This window comes from Vicugna pacos, chromosome 2, assembly GCF_048564905.1.
Source record: "Vicugna pacos chromosome 2, VicPac4, whole genome shotgun sequence".
Classification (NCBI taxonomy): Eukaryota; Metazoa; Chordata; class Mammalia; order Artiodactyla; family Camelidae; genus Vicugna; species Vicugna pacos.
Window position 1 is genome coordinate 67,902,586 of NC_132988.1, and position 22,815 is coordinate 67,925,400.

At 36.2% G+C, this 22,815-nt stretch overlaps 1 protein-coding gene across 1 annotated transcript; it reads right to left on the reverse strand.

Moving 5' to 3' along the window:
• Positions 1 to 1,240: 1,240 nt before the first annotated feature.
• LOC102545989 (UDP-glucuronosyltransferase 2C1-like) lies at positions 1,241 to 21,806 on the reverse strand. The gene is given in 7 exon segments (XM_015246344.3): positions 1,241 to 1,751; positions 5,436 to 5,655; positions 7,056 to 7,143; positions 12,925 to 13,056; positions 14,829 to 14,977; positions 21,076 to 21,337; positions 21,339 to 21,806. Coding segments are annotated over 7 exon segments (1,590 nt in total). The 5' UTR covers positions 21,798 to 21,806; the 3' UTR covers positions 1,241 to 1,471.
• Positions 21,807 to 22,815: the final 1,009 nt, after the last annotated feature.

Here is a 22,815-nt window from a genome sequence, read left to right on the forward strand (position 1 = left end):
CAAAGTAAATGATTTAGCACTGTGGTAAATTATTGCTTTGATTACATGATTTAGATCTGAAAACAAATAGCATTAATGCTTACACTTTGAAAACTTTATGCAGTATAATTATTTAATTATTTCAAAACCTCATAAAATTGAGAATATATCTTTTCCCCTATATCTCTTCATAGTTAATTCCCCATCTAAGAATAAGTTTATGATTAACTTGCTATTTTTTGTGCCATTATTACTGTCAAAAACCTATAACAGCCTGAACGATTTGTATTTGTTCTAAGATAGAGCTGTAATTTTAGGTCTCTCAAGTTTGGGTTATAAATATCAAAGTCTGTAGTAATCATTTAAAGAGCTTGGTTACTAGGTAAGGCCACCAGAGTTAGACTGAGCTGAATTCTTTTTAGAAAAGAAAGTAAAAGACATCTTTATTTTTTAAAATACAAACTGTGTTCATGTTACTGTAGATTCTGACAGATTCGAGCTAATAAGAAGCCTAAGTACTTGTGCTTTGGCATAGTGGTCTCAGTGCAGTTTATGAGAGGACCAGGAGAAGTGATGGGGTAAAAGAAAAATAAGAAACGAAGAAATTCACCGAGTTTGTGATTAGTTGGAGAGATCACCCCCATAGGAAAGAGCGTTTCTGAGAAATGCATTTCCTCACAGCTCTATCTAAGTAGTTTGTTTCTTCTTTACAAATATTTATATTGTAAGTAAAATTGGAGTAGGAGAGAATCAAGTAGATTTTTAGTTACTTTAAAAGGGTGGGTGCTCCACCACACCATCAGCCACGCTAACTTATGAAAATCAGCTAGTCTGAAGCTACAAAGTATTACAACACACATGAAGTACTGTCACTTTTAGTATCCAAATGAAGGGAAATCTTTAAATCAAAGACAAAAAAGAGTGTTTTTTTATGGGGGGACAAAATCTGATGTGTCATATGAAAGGAAATTGATGGTATCAAGTGTGCTTTACGGCAGAGGAGAAACCCTGACAGCCTCCTGATCTCCCTGACCTGAAGGGAAGCTCTGGCTGAGTGTGCTCTGCACTACTCTTGCCTGGTTCCTTTAGAGAACATGCAAGAACTATAACGTACTCGGCCCAGGATGATGTTACATATTTAGAAAATCTTCAATATGATTAATACTGAGATTAGAATTAATCATTATGTTCCCAAGGCCTCAAAGAGCATCTCAATTGGTTCAGCTGAAAGCAGTGAATGAAGTAAAGCACTGAGTCTTAATGGTAGCAACATCCATGTGTTTATTTATCTTCTCTTTTCAACGAATAGATTATTTTAAACATTAGTGCTAAATCATGTGGCACATTTTCGTGTTGTCTTGGGCAGTTGACTTGATAAGCTGAGGAATGGACAAGAACCCAGAAGAGCAGGAGAGGAATCTGTTCAAATCAGTAGCTGGATTAATTCGGATGGACCCTACGCGGTTTCCAGTCAAATCGTTAATAAAAAACCCTACTCTCTCTTTTTCTTCTTTGTGGTTTTACCAAACTTCAGGCAACAAAACAGACAACATTTTGTGATAACAAACACAGCAGTTGCCACACAGGCCAGCAGGAACCCAATCACATCCAGACAGTGGTTCTGGTACCAGGTGAGGTCGTGGAGGGCTGGCCGCAGGTGCTTGGCTCCTTTGTGACGCATGACAAACTCGATCCAGAAGACTGCTCGGTCCAGGGGCTTCACTGGCTGATCGTGGTGGATTCTTGATAACTTCATAGCATTCTCTTTATAGCTGAGGATTGAATATATAGATAGCAACTTGAAAAATTCATTAAGGACATGACACACCTAAAATTATGTTATATATTAAGGAATCAAAAAAGAGACGATATGTAAATATATATGTATAATGAATACAATGTTGTAAATCAACTATACTTAAAAAGTGTATTATATAATTACGCAATAAATTATGTCATAAGTGACATTACCCAGAGCACTGAAAACATAAGAAAATTTCTTTCCTCTAGAGATATTTCAATGTAATAGTCTATCAACTGGAATTTGTTGCATGTTTCATAGCATAATTAACAATTGGAGTAGGGGAAAAAAGAATTTCTATTGGAAATAGCATTTAAAAAATTCAGAATACGAATGTAGACTATGTAGGTTGATAAAACAGCATTTTGCTTCCATTTGGAGAGGGTGGTATTGCGAACATGATAGTGACAGGATGCAGCACTGAGGGCAGGTCTGTGAGAGAGGAACCCTTCCCCCACCCCTCCACCCTCCCTGGGTTTGGTCTGGAGTGCGGGTGTTAACAAGAAGCTCGTGTTCAACAGCATCAGGTAATGGTTTCCCTCCATGATCTTCATGGCCCTGACATTTCAGATGAAAACAGAAAACTTAATGTCACCCTGTGGGCAAGAAGTAGGGCTCTAGAATGAGTAGATGCTGGAATCTTTGCTTCAGGCTACAGAGGGATGCAAGCGCCAGTGGTGAGATGGGAAATGGCAAGAGCCAGAACACGAACCCTCTACCTTCTGTCAAGGGACAAAAGACCAGGCCAGTGTTTTGTTTTGAGGTTTTGGGTGGCTGACCTAGATGAAACATTTTCTTGGATATGTGAAGGGGGTGAAGTTAGCAGGTGATTCTTCCACACTCAAGTGCCATGATCATTTAAATTAAAAATCATTAAATTGCAGAAAATGATGAAACAGCATGTAGAAAGTTCTGAGGAGAATTGTGATCCAAAAAAACAAAAATCTTATACAAAGCCCTGTCGCCCTTTGGTATAAGAAAAATAAGGCAGGGCTTTGTTAATACACAAGAATTTAAGGAATAAGTACATCTGCCTATATCTCAGGGAACAAGGAAACAACAGCAACAGAAGCTCCAAAAATAGAAATAAAGTATTTGTCAGATGAAAAATTAGTATGAACAAAACCTGACAGGTATAGAAAGACTGTACTAAAACAAACGGTGCGTCATTAAATCCATATAAATACAAAACTAGGGCTAAAATGTATTGGGAAGTGTGATCATAGACAATATGTGTATGCTGTAAGCCTTGATAATGTTATAATGATTATACATCAAAAAAAATTGAGCTGTGATATAGAAGAGAGAAATGTAAAGTTGAGAAGTGGCTTCCTAGAGAAAAGTCATTCAATATTGGCCAAAATTGGAAATAGTTTAAAAATAATTATTTTAGTCTCTAATGTCAATATTTATTCATAGATGTCTATGAAATTTTTAGTTAAGAATTTATCTGATATTAAAAGTATTTATCCAAAGCCTGGCAAGTATTATCATTTTGATATAGTTTCTTTTTTCTCCAAGATTATATTTATTAGATTTATTTGAAATACAATAACAGAAATGTAACCATTCCATATTGAGAATTTATTTATTTTTGATCACAGCTCATTGCCATGTTGTACAAAGCTCCCCAGAAATTGTTCATTTTATTACTGGAAGTTTGATCCTTTGACCAATATTTCTCTGCTGCCTGAACCCCTAGTCCCTGGCAGACACCACTCTACTTTCTGTTTCTATGCATTCGCCCCTTTAGATTATACATAAAAGTGACACACAGTATCTGTCTGTCTTTGTCTGACTTGCTTAGCATAATGCCATGTTGTCACAAATGGCAGGATTTCCCTCATTCCTATAGCTGAATGATAATCCTTGATAAACATATACCACATCTTCTTTACGTATTCATCCATAGACAGACACAGGCTATTTTCATATCTTAGTTATTGTGAATAGAGCTGCAATGATCATGTGAGTGCAGGTATCTCCTTCATATTCTATTTTCATTTCCTTGAGTCATAATGCCGGTAGTGGGATTGCTGGGTAATGTAGTAGTTCTCCTTTTAATGTTTTGGGGAACCTGCATACTGTTTTCCACAGTGTCTGCAGCAATTTCTATTCCCATCAGCAGTGCCTTTCTGCACAGACTCACCACCCTGGATATACCTAGTGTTTTGGTGCTGGCCTTTCTGACAGGTGTGAGGTGATGTCTCTCTGTGGTTGTGAATTGCATTTCCTGATGCTTGGTGATGTCAGGCCCCCTTTCATGTACTTGTGGGCCATTTGTATGTCTTTGGGAAAATATCTATTCAGTAACTCTGGTCTTTTGAGAACATTCTTTTGGCTTAGAGTTATAAGAGTTTTTTTATATTTTGTGTATGAAGTGCTGATCAGATATGACGTTTGAAAATATTTTCTCTCATTTTGTAGGTTGCCTTTCATTTTTTAGAGAATTTTATTTTCTGTGCAGAAGTGGTAAGTGTGATGTAGACTCATTTGTTGATTTCCACTTTTGTTTTTTTGCTGTTGCTGTCATTTCCAAAATATTGTTGCAAAGACCCTTATTCAGGGAGCCTTTTTCTCCGTTTTCTTCTAGGGCTTTTTATGGTTTCAGGTCTTCTGTTTAAGTCTTTAGTTCATTTCCTGTTAATTTTGGTAAGTGATGTCAGATGGGGGCCCAAATTCACTCTCCTTTATGTGATTATCCAGTTTCCCCAGCACCAGTCATCTGTCAATGGACATTTAGGTTGCTTCTATGTCTTGGCCATTGTCAATAGTGCTGCTATGAACGTCATGGTGCATGTGTCTTTTCAAATTAGCGTTTCCTCCAGGTATATACCTAGGAGTGGGATTGCTGGATGATATGGTAAGTCTATTTATAGTGTTTTAAGGAATCTCCATACTATTTTCCATAGTGACTACACCAACTGCATTCCTACCAATAGTGTAGAATGGTTCCCTTTTCTTCACACCCTCTCCAACATTTATAAATTGATGAATTATACATAATCAGCAGGACATAGTTAATATCAAATATGATTGTCTTGTATTTAAATTCTATGAAGGAATTTCGTCATGTACTGTTCCTGGGCAATAGATGGCAACTTCAAAGAAATATTAAACTTATTTAAAGAAATTAAGCTATTGTTACAGAGACACAATCTTTTCTTATTATTGATAGTTATTTTTTTTCAAAACAGAAAGAAAAATATATGATATCACTTATATATGGAATCAAAAAATGGCAAAAATGAACATATTTTCAAAACAGAAAGAATCTCACAGACATACAAATCAAACTTGTGGTTACCAGAGGCCTCCCTCTGGAGGCCGGTAAGGGGACCAATTGGAAATTTGAGATTTGAAGTCACTAACGGCTATAAGTAAATTGATAAACAGCAAGTTTGTATTGCATAGCACAGTGAACTATATTTAATATCTTATAATATCCTATAATGAAAAAGACTATGAAAAGGAATATATACATTTATATGCACATCACTGAACCATTATGGTGTACACCAAAAAGTAGAAATCATTGTAAACCAACTATACTTTAATAAAAAAAGTTTAAAAGTAATTAATTTAATTGGATGGAAGAGTTTACTCCTTTTAAAAAGCAGTAAGACTCTCAGAAAGGAATATATTCTATACTCACGAAGGGTTGTTAATAACCTCCTTCAAAGCACGAAGCAGATCAGAACTTGTCATTGTGGGCAAGTCTACTTCAACAGCTGCCCCTTTGGCTTTTACACGAGCAACATTATCATGCTGATCACCAAACATGGGCATTCCCACCACAGGCACCCCATGGTAAATAGCTTCATAGATCCCATTGGTTCCACTGTGAGTGATAAAAGCCCTGGTTTGGGGATGGCCTAAAAAGAAAAAGAAAATCATTATTCTGTGTTGTACGTGTTTCAGAAACAAAAAAAATGACCGCTGTATATGTCACCAGTTCAATTAGGCAGCATTTCCTATGCAATTCTGTGCCCTGTGGCCTTGTATATATTCCTATAGGCTCCAAAGAAAGTGGCAACTAATGATTCCAGGCTGAGCAGCAATGAATGATTCTAGCAATTAAGTCATTCCACAACACCTTGAGGTTTATGCAGAGGGAACTGATGGGGAGCAGTTGCCATGGACAAGTTGTTGTGGGGAGAATACATCAATCAAAAGGAATGAAGGGCTTTCAGAAAACAAATGCTTGTGTGGATGGGGAAGAGAAGCTGAGATGTGCAGAGTTTCAATGTGAGAATGTGGGCATAACAGGCTAGAAAGTTAGACTAGGGCAAGATCCTGAGGTACTCTAAGAACACGGGATTTTGCACGTGATGTTACATTAGTATGGAACCATGCATAATATCGCCGATGGTGAACAGAAATGTCAGATTTTTTTTCAAATTGTTATAGTGGAGAGGAGAGAAGAGAGGTGGGAGGGAATGGATACAGAGATTCAGGAGGCAGCTGCAATACTCTACAAAATTCCGTGTGAGACTGTTCGAAAGGGGCATTCATTGATTCTGAGGAGGGAGATTGTATCATCAATGGGGAATTATAAATTCCATAGTTATGTCAGAGCTTGACAAAAATTCTGTTCACAACCAAACCCGAGTCAGGTTTCTCTGAACTGTCTTCCCAACTGGGTCCTGATATGGAGATTCTTTGTTTATCTCTGCTTTCCCCAGTTTAGCAACAATCCTACGAAGTCAGTTTAGCTAGACTCTACCATCCTTGATGTCCGGTCACCCTTTATAGCTTTTGCGTCATTCTTCACAATCCCTCAAATGATATCTGACCACCCTAGCTTCCCATTGGCAAGAATCAAATTAGGTCAGTTTTCCCGGAGCCCCCTTTGTCCCTGATGTCTCCTCTTAGTAACTTTCCACCCAGTGGTACCCAATTTTGCTCTTTGGCTATAAATTTCCCAATTTTCCTGTTTATATTCAGAGTTGAGTCCAACTTCTCTGTCTTACTGTGAAAGTCCACTGCAGTAGGATGTAAACTTATCATGAGGGTCTTGAATAATGTGTGTCTTCCAGTCTTTAACAATTGTCCGAAATAATTTTTTCTTAACAAGCCCCAGAAGAAAGGTGAAGAAGATGTTAAGGGTTATTTTTTCCTTATTTTGAATTCAAATTGGTCCAATATATATATATATATATATATATATATATATATATATATATATATATTTTTTTTTTTTTTTTTTTTACAGAGAAATCATTTAGCTTATCCCTCATTGAACTCTGTTCAATTTTCTCCTCTCTGGTCTTACCAAGAAGATCATTCTGTGGAATCCATTCATACAGCCGGGTATTGGCTCCCAGTGTATCTGGTTTCTTTCCTGTGTATCTCCACAGAACCTGTTAAGATAAGTGCCTTTACTCAGTTAGAAGACTTTTAGAATCACATCCTGGCAGAAGGAGGCAGTTAACTTAGAATTAATCTAGTTTGATGTCGCCAGGTTATAGATGAGAAACTGAGGCCCTAAGTGATTAAGTAATGAATGCTTCTAAACCATGGATGCTACAACCATGTTTTCAAATGCTTGCAATAAGCCTAATAGATCGGCTAGCAACATGAGATGGATTCTAATTTAGTAGAGGGAGGCAGTCTGTGTCTGAGACAACTACATGTTGGTGTTGCTAGGCCATTCTGGTAGAGGAGATTTTTGAAAGAATGTTTTCAGAGGCAAAAGGGAGGGATGTTACCTACCTCACTAAGAAAGTGTTAGTGCTTTGACCTTTGTAATGCATTGGCAGTAACACAGAAGCAAGCATTGCCTTTCTATCTTTGTAAGTATTGTATGTTTAGAATTTGGTGGCATTCAATAGATCAACAATGTTGTATAACCATTAGCACTGTCTATATCCCAAATGTCTTCTTCATCTGAAGCATAAACTCTGCCATTTAGCAATAACGCCCTGTTCCCTGCACTCCCTAGTCCCGGTAACCTCTATTCTTCTTCCTGTCTCTATGAACTTGACCGCTCTAGGTACCACATATACTGGAAGCATACAGTATTTGTCCTTTTCTGATTTAGCATTATTTCACTTAGCATTGTCTTCAAGGTTCATGCATGTGTAACATATCAAAATTCCCTTTCTTTTTTAGGTGGAAAAATATTCCATTGTGTGTATATATAACACTTTCTTTATCCATTCATTGTTTTTATTGTAGATAATGTTGCTGTGACCATTGGTGTACAAGCATCTGTTGAGGCCCTGATTTCAGACCCTTTGATACTTAGCCAAGATTAGAGTTATTGGGTCATATGATACTTCTATGTTTAACTCTGTGGGGGACCACGGAAATGTTTTCCAGAGCACATACCTCACTGTGCACCCTTACCAGCAATGCCTGAGGTCGCACTTTTCCACATTCTCACCAGTACTTGATAGTTTCCATTTTTTGGTAATAGCTATTCTAATGAGTGAAGCAGTATCTCTTTGTGCTTTTGATTTGCATGTCCCTAATGATTAATGATGCTGGACATCTTTTCGTGTACTTTTAGACCATTCGTATGCCTCCACTGGAGAAAAGTCTATTCAAGTGCTTTCCCATTTTTCAATTGGTTTTTTGTTGTTATTGGGTTGTAGGAGTTCTTTATAAACTGTGCACATTCATTCTTTATCATAAGCATGATTTGCAAATATTTTCTCCCAATCTGTACATTGTATTTCACTTTCTTGATATTATCTTTTGATGCCAAATTTCTCTTCCTTTGATGTAATTCAGTTTATTAATTTTTTTTCTTTTCCTGCTGTTTTGTGTCATACCTATTGAAATCATAGCAAAATCCAAAGTGATGAAGTTTTCCCTTAGGGTCTTCTTGTAAAAGTGTTACCGTTTTAATTCTAAAATTTCAATCTCTGAACTATCTTGAGTTTATTTTTGTATGGGTATAAAATAGGTGTCGAGTTTCCTTCTTTATCATGTAGATATCAAGATGTTTTTGGCTAGTCTTTCCCTTTTTTTCTTATGAATAGTTTCTGTGTAAATTGTTGCTATTTTGGTGCCTGAGGGAAGAGGTGAGCTGAGGGTCTTCCTACTGTGCCATCTTGGCCACATTTCTTTCATATCCTCTCAAATCAATCAGATGAGGACACTTCTTCACATCATACACAAAAATAAACTCAAAATGGCTTAATGGCAAATATCAGGTATGATACCAGAAAACTCCTAGAAGAGATCGCAAGCAAAACATTCTCTGACATAAATCATATCAATATTTTCTTAGATATGTCTTCCAAGGCAATAGAAATAAAAGCAAAAATAATCAAACAAGATATCATCAACTGTGTAAGCATTTGCACAGCAAAGGAAACCATAAGGAAAACAAAAAGACAAACTAGGACTGCCGAAAATATTTGCAAATGACGTGACCAACAAAGACTTAATTTGCAAAATACACAAACAGTTCATAAAACTAAAAACAAACAAACACAAAAAACCTCAAAAATAGACAGAAGATCTAAATGGACATTTGTTCAAAGAAAACATGCAGAACATGCAGATGGCCAAAAGGCACACTAAAATGTGCTCCAGATCAAGAAATGCAAATGAGAACCACAGTGAGGTATCACCTCACATAGATCAGAATGGCCATCATTGGAAAATCTACAAATAATTGCTGGAGAAGGTGTGGAGAAAAGGGAACCCTCCTACACTGTTGGATGGAATGACAATTAGTGCAGCCACTATGGAGAACAGTATAGAGGTTCCCCAAAAAAGAACAACAGAGTTACCATATGATCTGAAAATTCCACTGCTGGGCATATATCTGGAGACGACAAAAATTCTATTTTGAAAACACACATGCACCCCCATGTCCAGCACAGCACTATTTATAGTAGCCACAACATGGAAGCAACCTAAGAGTCCCATCAACAGACGAAAGGATAAAGAAGATATGGTGTGAATATATACACAACAGAATACAACTCAGCCATGAAAAGAATGAAATGATTCCATTTGCTGCTGCAATGTATGGATGGACCTAGAGTTTGCCACAGTAAGTTAAGTAAGTCAGACAGATAAAGGCAAATATTACATACCAAGTATATTTGAAAAAAAATTTAAATTATGTAAATGAACTTATTTACAAAACAGAGTTGGACTCACAGACATAGAAAACGAACTTCTGGTTACCAAATTGGAGACAGAATGGGAGCAATAAATTGGGAGTGTGGGTTTAACAGATGCACACTGCCATATGTAAAACAGATGAATAACCAGGATTTACTCTATAGTACAGGGAGCCGTGTATTCAATATTTTGCAGTAAACAAGAATTGGAAAAGACTATAGATATATACATATGTATGTATAACTGAATCACTTTGCTGTGTACCTGAAACTAGCATACTATTATAAATTAACTCGAATAAAAAAAATTCCCTGTTAGCCCTAGTTCCTCTGCATCTCTTACTTTGATTTGTATTTGCATTCATTTAAAAATATTTTCTAATGCTCTTGTAATTTATTTTTTGACCTATTTATCGCTAACTTCAAAGTGAACAAAAACTCTGCTCCTGTATATCGCCACCTGCCTTTCTGTTATTGATGTCTACGTACTTGTACACTGTGTTCCTAGTTACCTGAATTAATAATTTTTTTATGAATTTTTTAAAGCTACTGGGAAAAATAAATCAGAATTATAACCAAAATTAGAATAATAGTAGCTTTTATGATTGCTTTTGTTTTTACCCTTACTGCAGATCTTTATTTCATCGTATGATTTTTTATTAATGTCCAGCAGCCTTTCATTTCAACCAGAAAGAGTCTCTTTTGCGTTTTTACAGGAAAAGTCTAGTGCTGTTCACGCCCTTTGTCTTTTGTTCATAGGGAGTGCCTTCGTTTCTACCTCATTGTCGAAGGACATTTTGCCTGATAAAACTCTCAGTTAACAATTTTGTCTTAAAGACTTTGAATTTATCAACCCACTGCCTTCGGGCCTCCAAGGTTTCTAATGAGAATTGGCTGATTATTTTACTCAAGCTAACTTTTATGTGATGATTTTCCTCTTTCTTGCTCCTTTGAAGCTTTCCTCATTGTCTTTGTCATTCAGCAGCTTGATTCTAATACGTCTTTGTGTAGCTCTCTTTGACTTTATCCCGCCTGTAGTTCACTAAGCTTCTTGGATTTATGTCTTTCATTAAAAGCAGTGTATTTTGAGACATTATTGCTTTAAATATCTTTCCTGCCCATTTCTCTCTCTCTGGGACTCCCAGCATGTGTCTGCTCATGCACAGGATGGTGTCCCACAAGTCCCTTGGGCTTTGCTCATTTAGCTGCATTTGTTTCTCTTTCTGTTCTTTGAATTTGCTAATTTCAGTCACCCTGTTTTCATTTTGCTGGTTCTTCTCCTTGCTCATGTCTGGTTTGGAACCACTGAGGTAAAATTTTCATTTTAATTATTGAAAGTGTTAGCTCAAGAATTTCCTCTTGACTCTTTTAAAAGAATTTATTTCTCCTTATCAATTGTTTATATCTCATCTATGTCATTTGTTCTCTTTATAATCGTCTTCCTGTGGTTCTTTGTGAATTTTTAAGACAGTGCTTTTAAAGTCTTTTTCTGGTAATTCCAAAATCCACGCTCCTTCGCTAACTGTTTCTGTCTATTTTGTTCCTTTGATTGGACCATCTTTTCGCCTATGTATGCCTTGTGACATTTGCTGAGAACTGTACATTTGAATTTTTAGAATGTTCTAACTCCAGAAATCAGTTTCCCCTTCTTATGGTTTCATTTATTTTTTTTTTTAATTGTTGAAGAGTTTCTCTTTGCCAGGAATCAGTCTGAGGTAAAAGCTTTAGGTCTTCACAGGTCTTTCGTCAGCCTGTGGCTTTCTCTGGACATAACACATAGCTTTCTAAATTTCACTGTATGTGAAGTTTCAAAAAAATGGCCCCATTGCTCATTGTCTGACTCCCAAACAGAGAAAAAAAGGAAAAACGATAGTGCTCATCCTTTAAAATCCCTGGAAACTTCTGCTAATCGATGTTGAAACAACTGTGGCCAACTGTGCCTACAGGCCAGTGTCAAAAGCATCAATCATCAATCAGAGTGCAGAAACAAAAGTTGGAGATTAAGGTCATTACTTCCCAGCACAGCTCCACCAAATCACACCAGAAATAAAACATGTTGGCTGCCATGGGGCTGGGTGAGGGAGACTTTCAACTTGCTGCGAAGTTAAAGGGCTGAATTTGATTAAACAAAAAAAAAAAATTAACCACAAATTACTAGTCAAGTTCTCCACTGAACTTGGTGCTTCTGAATCTACCTTGATGTGACCCTTAAGCACTGTATTTTAATACAGTTGACAATTTAATATTTTTATGAAGATGCCACTTAGATGAGATGTTTAAATGGATATTGCTTCCACAAATGATTTTTGAAAGTAATTTGGTTATGTGCACAAGACTTGTCATGATGTTTCGAACTTAAAATTGAATATAATTTTAGCTATTTTATCTAAAGCTACAAGGTAAAAAGTGTCCCTGGCAAATTAAGAACACAATCACTCAGTTATAACCTAGGATGGTATCAATAAAAAAAAAAATGCATAGTTTGTGGGAATGCCATAGAGTGAACTGCATAAATCTTTCACAGTATTACTTAAATCTTTAACTGTTTACATAGAAGAATCACTATTTAGGAGTTTTCCTGGAATCTAAGCTGTCAGTTCAAGGACCCAAACAATTAATTAAAAGGAAATATACTTCCGAGGCAGCCTGTGAATCAATGGTATAATTTTGAGTGTCTCGTCCTGTGTTCTCTGACATGTTAGTTGTACCTTGTGTATATGCCACAGATTTAAAAAACAAATAACACAGAAAGAGGTTAGATTTCATGGAAACCTTAAAACCTAGGCAAACAGCTGACCTATTGTTTAAGATCGGGAGTGATTTAGTTTTATCCCATTACATAAAGAAAATACGGCAATATGTCTTCCTGTCAGTAATGCCACATTTAAAGCAAAGTAGCTACAAAGTATCTTCTTGTAACATTTAATATTTTTTCTTTACACTTCAGTGAAATATATACTAGTATCAGTAGCTTTTCTTACATTTTTAAAGTGCATATTTAAGGAGATCCTCATAGATTTTAAAACAGCTGCTCTTCCAAAAATAACTTTATCTGACCTTCTGTGGAATCTGGGCAAGAGCTGATGCAACCATATTAGCCTTTTCTTCTGTGAGGTTTCTGATCATTGACCCCAGAGTGAACACCACAACTCCATCTTCTCCAGAGCTTTGGACAAACTCTTCTAACTCCTGTGAGGAAAGCAGTCTTTGTAATATGAAAGTTTACACTTACAAAAATAAGTTAGCCACACACTTTTTCAATGTGTCTGAATTATTAGAAAGTTTCTGCCTTTTCATATGTTAACCATTTCAGAGTATGAAACATAGGACCTGAAATCCTTGGTTATTAGGTAGATTAAGAATGATTTAATTGTAAAACATGGGGGAGATAGTCAATATTTTGTAAGAACTGCAAATGGAAAGCAACCTTTAAAAATTATGTGAGATAAAAGATTTTAAAAATAGTTTAAACTGGAGGCTCCCTACTAGTGTGTTCTAGACATTTCTGAGGCGTGTTTGTATCTCTGTTTACAAATCATTGGCTACATGTTATCATTTGCCATGTGTTGAGCTCTTTATATGTGTCATTACACTCAGATATATGGTGATCTTAAGGTATATGTATACATTTGCAGATGGGAAAGCTACCTCAGAGAGGTAAAATAATTTGTTGAAGGCTATAAAGCAGTAGCTGGCAGAGTCAGATTTCTATTTAAGCTTGTTGTTTGTAAAGTGAATGACTGTATTAGTTACTGTCTATTGACTTCCAGCAGCCTCTCCACAAATCTCCGAATGAAGAATATCTGATTTCTGCTTCATGTTAAATAGTTCTGGTGCTTCATTTCATATTTAGCCTTGGGTGATAATAAGATTATCATTCATTTTTCTGCTGAATCCTGGTCAGAATAATGACATCCTTTTTGTGCAATTTACTTTGTTCTGTTTCCTGAATTTCAATTTGTTTTTAATTTAGCCACATTTATACATTCGATAAGTTTCTACAAACACATTTAGGATTGAGGAAGCCATATAATTTCTGACCAGGTGAGTAATGTAGGAATTCCTGTAATGCATGCTTTGCAAACGACAGTAATAGTATAGAAAAATTAGGCGTGGGATCCAAAATAAAAATAGCATATTTAATCTTCCTGAAGTAAAAAGAAATCTTTTCATTCTATGTTTAGCTACTAACTAAGCTAAGTCAACCAAATAAGATAAGGAAAACATGCATGAGGTTTGAAATTGAAGACAGGGAAGAGCTTTATTTTAAGTAATTGACTCACATGATTAGGAGGCCAGCAAGTTTAACATCTACAGAATAGGCCATCAGACTGAAGACTCAAGGAGGAGTCCCTGTTGTAAGTCAAGTCTGAAGGCCCTCTTGGCAGAACTCTTTTTTGCATGGGAGAGTTCAGTCTTTTCTTTTCAGTTCTTCAACTCATTGGATGAGGCTCACCCACAAATGCAGAGCAATTTACTTTACTCAAAGTCCACATATTTAAATGTTAATGTCAGCCAAAAACACCCTCACAGAAACTTCCAGAGTGATGTTTGGCTAAATAGCTGGGTCCCAGGCCCAGGGAAGCTGACACATAAAATTAACCATATACTATTCTGATAGATGGATTGATTTAACATGGAAATTTATTTTCAATGACAGCAGAGTATTCTTGAGATACTGGGAAATAGTTTATCATTTCTGAAGAATATACATGTTCATAAAGAATTAATGAAGTATGAAAAAGGAAAGGAAATACGGGGACTACTTCACCAGATAATAACACATAATACAAACGGAAGGCTACTGACCTGCTGATTGCAGTCTACTAGTGTAAGAGAGTCATGGCCGCTAATTCCTGTGCATGTGTTTTCAGTTGGCAGACCAAATACTATCAATAAGGAGCTAGAAATCATTTCAGCAGATAAACTCTCAAACAGGCAAAATCAGCACATTCAAGTACCTTCGGTAGGGGCTTCGCAGGCTTGCAGTGCAGTCCTCCAACAAATTCAACATTAGGTAAGTACGGTTGAGGAAATTCAAAATCCCAGTAAGTTCGAATCAACCACATTTCAGCTTTCCCCATAGTCTCACATAATGTGGTAGGTTTTCCTGAATAAAAATGAAGGATGATAGAGAGGAAATAAGCTGACATGTTATAAGGGAATTGTTTCACCATCTTCTTTTCTATGAGAAACCTCTGTGAAATCCATCGACCTTTTCCCCAAGAGTACAAATAGTGAGATTATCAATAACCAAAGACCAATTTAAGCATGAAACAAAGCCAAAAGCCTGCCGCTTCATCTCTGCCAGCAGAGTCTTCTGCCTGAGCTAAGCCTGAGCCCCACTCCGCGCTCAGCAAGGACACCTGCTCCGAGCCAGGAACAAGAAACTCAGGCAGTGATCCTCAAACTTCTATGGTCGGGTCTCCTCCTCTTCTTGAGGACCCTCTTCTCCAATTTATTGCATCCTTGTTGCTCCAAGAACCTCTAGTTTCTTAACAAAAACAACTTTTTACTGAATCCATCTTTTCCCCTAGTGTTTTCCAGTGTGCTGTCACAATTAATTACATCATATCGGGAATGAATTATTAAAGGGAAATTTTTTAATACAGTTTTCTCATTGCCACACAAAATGGAAGTTCCTGTTGGACAAGCCTTTTCTCCTCTTTGGGGAAGATATAGCAGTGTGTATTAAGCTGGTGGTGAAATATTTAGTATTTTGACACATTTAGCCGACTAACAGTAAAAAAGGGTCTCTTTCAACTGAATGGTAACGTAGTGACTATTAACAGCTTAAGAACTGAAAGTAGTGACTGAGAAGTAAATCACTTCCCTTTGTTTGGAGTCCGAGCTTCATTTCTGAATTCTGTTCAATTACTGTGGTGTAAGGAACCTTATCCAGGGTTTTGGCGTCCTTTTGAAATACACACTCAGTATCACTAATGTGAAGACTCTGTAGCTTTATGTTGTCCCATCACATGGCTTTTTGAATATTCTCCTTGATGTTCTGAGTGTGCTTGAGTTCTGATTATCAAATGTGAGGGATTTTGAACTGACCAGGACAATCTATCTGTGTAAGAGATCACAAGCGAATCTCAGTAATTTAAGCATTTGATTCTGATAATGACAGCGGTATTCAAAGTCCAGTTTCATACTCAGTGCATATCCCATTTCATTGGCTTATTGGTGTCAGCCTTGGGTATAATCTTATTCCCATTGTGTGATGCTTCACTCTCACACCATCTTTTTGAGATAGAATTTACACATTGTATAATTCTTCCTTTTAAATACACAACTGAGTAGTTTTTAGTATATTCATAAAGTTGTGAAACCATCTCCACTACTATATTTTACAAATTGTTATTACTCCTGAAAGAGAGCCCGTATCCATTGGTAGTCATTCTCCATTTTTCCCTTTTCCCAGCCCTTGACAACTACTGACCTACTTCTTTCTTTATTTGACTATTCCAAATAATCTCATTTCATTCAATGTAAATGAAAGTATGCACTACGTGGTCTTTTGTGCTGCCTTCTTTCCCTTAGCATAGTGTTTTCAAGGTTCATCCCTGTGGTAGTGTGTATCAGTACTTCCTTACTTTTTATTGCTGAGTAATACTTTGTTTGGCTGTACTACATTTTGTTTATCCACTCATCATTGATGACCATTTGGATTGTTTCCATATTGGCTCTTGTGGATAATGCTCTACGAGCAATCATGCATATGTTTTATGTGGACACGTGCTTATTTTCCTTGGTTATAAATCTAGGAGTAGAATTTGAGGAAAACATGGTTGCTTCACTTTTTTCATATAAATACCATTTTTCCTTAAGTCTGCACTCCTAGGTTAGTAATCTGTTATGTTTAATGGATTGAAATGAAGACAATATAGTATGAGAGGTAAAAAATAATGCTTGATCTGCATGAAGAGATTGTGAGACAATATCCGAAACTTGGAAAGGCATTTCCCAAATTTTCTAAGGCATGTGCCACATTTGATGTTATACTGGGGCATTTCTTGAGGAATGAATGATTTGAAGATTTCTTACATATTTAGAACATTATACATATGTATGACTTTGTCATTTATTATCGATTTACTGCGGATTTTTGAGTTCACATACTTTGAAGTTGAATGTGAAGTTGTATAATTCTGCCTGGTCGAAATGAGCATCTCCCAAAATATGTCTTTATTGCACTATAGGGTTTTGACCGTTTTGGAGTCTAACCTAGTACTATTACCCTAATATTCCTTTTCCCCTCAAAATGATTGTAAAGAGTTCCTCAAAAAACTTTTTGAAACAGATGCTGTTACTGGTTTCCTCCTGAATTATTTCAACATATCTATCACTGGTTCAATTAATAATTGTGTAACTTATGAGTTATATATTTAGAATTTGAAGCACACTTTAAATAGATTTTATAATAAAAATCCTAAATTCTGAATAGTCAAATAACAATCTGTACCTTACAGCATTTTTAAATGTATGACGAGAGTAAAGAAATTTTTTTTCTATTTACAAATTCTTTATTCTTCTTTCTCAGATTGTTACACTGCTCCCCTGCAAACATTCTTCGGTAAAAACAGCTAGGAAAGAATCAAAGACTATGATCACTATTTCCTACCAGTAATGCTTCCCTATGAAAAAGGTTCCACCACTGAGTACCAAACTGCTGGAATCAGAAATAAACAAATAACCTTGATTCAGCTGTAGATCAGTCACTGTTTGATCTATGACTCAGACGATGTCACCAAGATGAGATTTCAAATTATCTATTCTCAGTTTTGCCTTTTGCATCTTGGACTCTGAACATGAGTGACTGGTGACTGATGGGTACAGCAGCTTCTGTGCACATTTTCTTTAGGGTCAAGTCTAGAGAAATAAGCATGTTCTTCTCTCACAGAATGCCCAGAAAATGTCTCAACGCAATTTATCCACTTTGATTATGACACATGCCATTCTGAACATAAGGCATATTCCTGGGCAGCATAGTTCTTTAGAAGCACTCATAGTGCTTGTGAGTTGTTGAAAAAATAATGTTGCATAGGGAATTTAGAACATATTTCAAAAAACAAAAAGGGAAATGGCTATATATAACAATAGTTCACAAGTACAAACAAATTTAAAAAATTTTAGGAATAAACACAACTTTTAGGAATGATAGATTATTAGAGATATATGGTGTTAAAATTAGTAAGAAGGAAAATAATTGAAAATTTCATATGTAACTGCAAAAGACCTCAAATATCCAGTCATCCTGAGACAGAAGAAGAAATCTGGAGGCATCACACTTACTGATTTCAAGCAGTATTATAAAGTCTACTAATCCCGGTCTTTTTTGCAGTGTGGGGGGGATTATTACGTTTATTTATTTATTTACCAGAGGTACTGGGATTGAAGTGGGACCTCGTGCATGCTAAGCATGCACTCTACCACTGAACTATACCTCGGAGCTATACTAATCCAAACCATATGGGACAGGCATGGAAACAGACACACGGAACAGCAGAACAGAATCAAGTGCTCAGAAATAAACCTACATGTATTTGGCCAACTAATATTCACAAGAAGGCCAAAAAATATTCCATGAAGGAAGACTTTTTTAAAAGATTCTTGCTGAAAAAATTAGATATTTACATGCAAAAGAATGAAACTAGACCTTGATCTTACTCCACTATAAAAGTACTCTTAAATGAATGAAAGACTTAAATGTAAGATGTACAACCATGAAATTCCTAGCAGAAAACACAGGGGAAATATTTCTTGACATGGGCCTTGACAGAGATTTTTAAAAGTATGAAACTTAATGCATAAACAACAAAGTTCAAAATGAACAAATGGGACTACTTGAAACTAAAACGCTTCTGCACAGCAAAAGAAATGATCAACATAATGAGAAGGAAACCTATGAAGTGGGAGAACATATTTGCAAACCCTATGTCTGACTAGATGTTGCCGCCTAAAATACATAAGGAACTCACCTAATTTAATAGTACAAAACCAAGCAATTCAATAAGAAAAATTATCAAAGGACCTGAATGGACATTTTTCCAAAGAAAATATTCAAATGGCAACAAGTACATGAAAAGGTGCTCAACATTACTAGTCATCAAGGAAATGCAAATTGAAATCAAAATGAGGTGTCACCTCTCACCTGTTAGAATGGCTATTATCAAAAAAACAAAAAACTGAGAGACAACAGATGGTAGTGAGGATGTGGAGAAAAAGGAGCCGTGTGCACTGTTAATGGGAAGGTAAATGGTGCAGGACTATGGAAAACAATATGGAAATAAAAGTACCATATGATCCAGCAATTCCACTTCTAGGTATGTATCTGAAGGAAAGGATATCCCTGCGTCCGCATGTTCACTGCAGCATTATTTACAATAGCCCAAACTGGAAACAACTTCAGTGTTTATGTATAGGTAAGTGAATAAAGAAAATATGGTTATTATACAATGAGATGTCTCAATATGGACAGAGATTGGGGAAATTATGTTAAGTGAAGTAAGTCAGAAAGAAAAAGGTATCACCTATACATAGAATCTGAAAAGAAAACAAATCGAAAAAGAAAATGAACTCATAGAAACAGAGAACCAATAACTGATCGCCGGATTTTGGGGTTGGAAGCTGGGCACAACGTGTAGGTGCGGGTGGAGAAATTGTACAGATTTCCCGTTCTAAAGTAAGTAATGCAGGAGATGTAATATCCAGCATGGTGACTATAGTTAATCACACTGCACTGTGTATTTGACAGGTACTAACAGTGTAGATCTTAAAAGTTCTATCTCAAGATAAAAAATTTTGTAACTCTGTGTGGTGATGTATGTTATCTAGTGTTATTGTGGTGATTATTTCACAATACATACCAAAAAAAAATCATTATGTTGTATACCTGTGTTGAAACAAAATGATTTTAAGGCAGGAGAAGAAAACGTTTACAAAAAATTTCTCTGCCATTTGAGTTACTTCCCTGTTGTCCCCTTTTACTGTGCACTGTGCATCTGCATTGTACATTAACTAGATCCCCTTGGAAGACACAGGAAAACATACTCACCAAAAAAAGCAATTTTGTACTGATGCTAGCAAGTTATACCTTTAAAGATAATATTACTCCCTTAATCCCTTAGGGGTTATAGTGACCCACTACATGCCTTTATGGACTTGTAAACTGTCAATATTGCTTTGATGTATAAAACCTTTTGTTGTATAATCTGTTGTCTCAAAAACTTATATAACTGTGCTGTGGTTCTAATGGGCAGAAGATTCCTTACAGCTTCTTGACAGACTCTCTCCAGGATTATAATCCTCATGTTGACGCCAATAAAATTTTTCATTTATTTTGTAGGATGACTATTGAATAACTTTTTGTCAATATCTGAAGGTAATACAGTGTTATATAGCTAAGTATATTTAAAAAAATCTAACTAAATAATGTAAGCAGGGAAGCAGGGTAATGCTTCCTCAGAGATAACTAGCCTCTTAGGCAAAAATTCCTCAACAAAATTATATAAAAATTTTATAATTAAAAAAATCAATTATGCAAAAGGGAAAAAGAAGAGTAAATAGAGTTGCTAAAATAGAAAAAAAAATTTTTTGCTCAGGGTCAAAGCTCTCTAGTTGAACTCTAATGCAATTTTACATAGAACAACAACAAGAAAACAATGAGGTAAGTTAAAAATCTAGAACCATGGTCCTTTTGAGAAAAATCTTCCTTTTCTTGCCCTTTCAAAGGCAAGAACATATGAAACCAAGCTGCATTCATTTATTTTCTACTTTCATGCTTACCAGATGCCAAGTCTGGAAACCAATCAACCAAGCCTTGATAGGAGGCAAACAGAAAGTCTGAGAAAGAGCAAGTTAATCAGAAAGGAACCAAGGTGTATAAAAGTAAACAAGAGAGTAGACTGAAGTTATAGAAATAAAAGACAATGTCATATTTGATTTTTCCAAATACTCCAAAAATCTTAGTAGCATTAAACAAGACCTAGGAATATAGAGAATATTGTCTTCTCTGATATGGTGTCAGTACTCAATCATGAAAAAAATACAATAAGAAAAGATTAGTATTTTTTCGACTCAAAATAGTTGAGGTACAAGAACTAGGGTCCTCCCTAAAATCCCTTTTGTAAGTTTTCATACAGTCAGACAAATATTTACATTTAATATATGAAATAAGAATCGTTATTACATGCAAACTTCTCTTACCTAAAACCTTGCTGTAATACGCATCCCATTCTGGAAATATATAGTAAGAATACAGCATATCAATTAATGTATACAATAACCAATTCTCCAGCCTCTGTACAAAAGTCATGTTGTCTGTCAGTCTTGATGTACTTCCAGGAATGTAGGAAGAAGGCATCGGAAGCCCAGCACACCATCTCTCAATGACATTCCCGTAGGAAAACCGGAAAGAGTATATAAATGGAATATTGAGGAGCTCAGCCACTAACTCCCCATCCAAAGCTTAAAGGGTCAGCCAAGCAGATATCAAACTTAGCTGCCTGTAGTCTGCTGAGTAAATCCTTATTTGTGATAGCACTGTCACATACTCTTTTGATTGTTCTAAAAAAATTTTGGCCTATTTTTATCAGTTTTATATTCATTTCCCACCAGGAGAGATTTGACAGTTCAAAAGAAGCTGAATAGAGAACTGTATCGAGTTCTTCCCTGAGAGTTTCTTTAGTTACCGGAAGTTGGAGGATCTCCACATTAAAGGGAATCTTGGTATGATCAAGCAGGAGACTTGGTGAAGGTACCAGGACAGTTATCTCGTGCCCACGACGGTGGAGTTCTTCCAGAATCACATTTAAATTAATCCAATGACTGAAATCCATGGGCCATACAAGTACTTTCCCAGCCCTTCCAGAGTCAAAGAAACCCAGATGCAGCATGAAAAGGACACAGAAGCCTTTCACAGTCTTCATGATTAACTCTCGCTGAAAGGAGATCAGAGCTTAAACCAAGTGCATGACTCACAGTACAAAGACATTTCCTTGTCCCGCCCAACCAGTTTATACTAGGTTGGGCTGAACTTTGAAGTGTTTACTTTGTATTACGGATTAAAAAGAAATGAAACTACTTTGATGGAAAAAAAAAAAAAGGCTGAGAAGTCAATACACTGAGTTAGGAAAAAAATGCTCAGAATGAGAGTTTCAAAACTTTTTAAAGAGCAGCACCCCTACAGTGAATTAAACTACAACAAAGGTGGCAAGAATATACACTGGAAAAAAGACAAACACTTTTAAACGTGGTGTTGAGAAATCTGGGCAGCTGCATGTAAATTGATGAAGCTGGAACATTTCCTCAAGTCGTGCACAAAACTAGAGTAAAAAGTCTTTGGGATCAGGAGAAGGCTCACAAGCATGAGCACTTCAGGCTCTGCTCTAGGGAAAGCAATGGGGGGACCCCAACACTCAGATCGGCAATGTGGACTCAAAAGAAGGCATTTAATCTGAGGATATTCCTGGAGGATTTCTTCTTCTCAAGTGAGAAGAAACGTGGAGCAGGTGTATCCACAGAAACACCTGAGGAAGTCTCAGAATGTCTAGTCAGACTGATGGGTGGAAGTATTTGTGTCTCAAAGCCAGTCAGTAAAGACTGGACTTGGTGACTGATTACTTACATGCAAATTCCAACACAAGCCTATGAAGAACATGAGAAATCAAGGAAGTACAACACCACCAAGGGAGCGCAAGGATTTTCCAGCAAACAGCTACAAAGAAATACAGATGTATAAGTTGCCTGAAAAGAATTTTAAATAATGTTTTAGGAAGCTGAGGAAGCTATGGGAAAACAGAGGCAAGGAAATGCAGTTCAATGACAACAAGACATCACTACTGACCTGATCAAAATAGGAGATTGAACACAGAAATCAAGGAATATTAAAGATAAAGTGGGAAAAATAATAAAAAAAGATGGTTAGCTTAATTAAGAACAACAAGA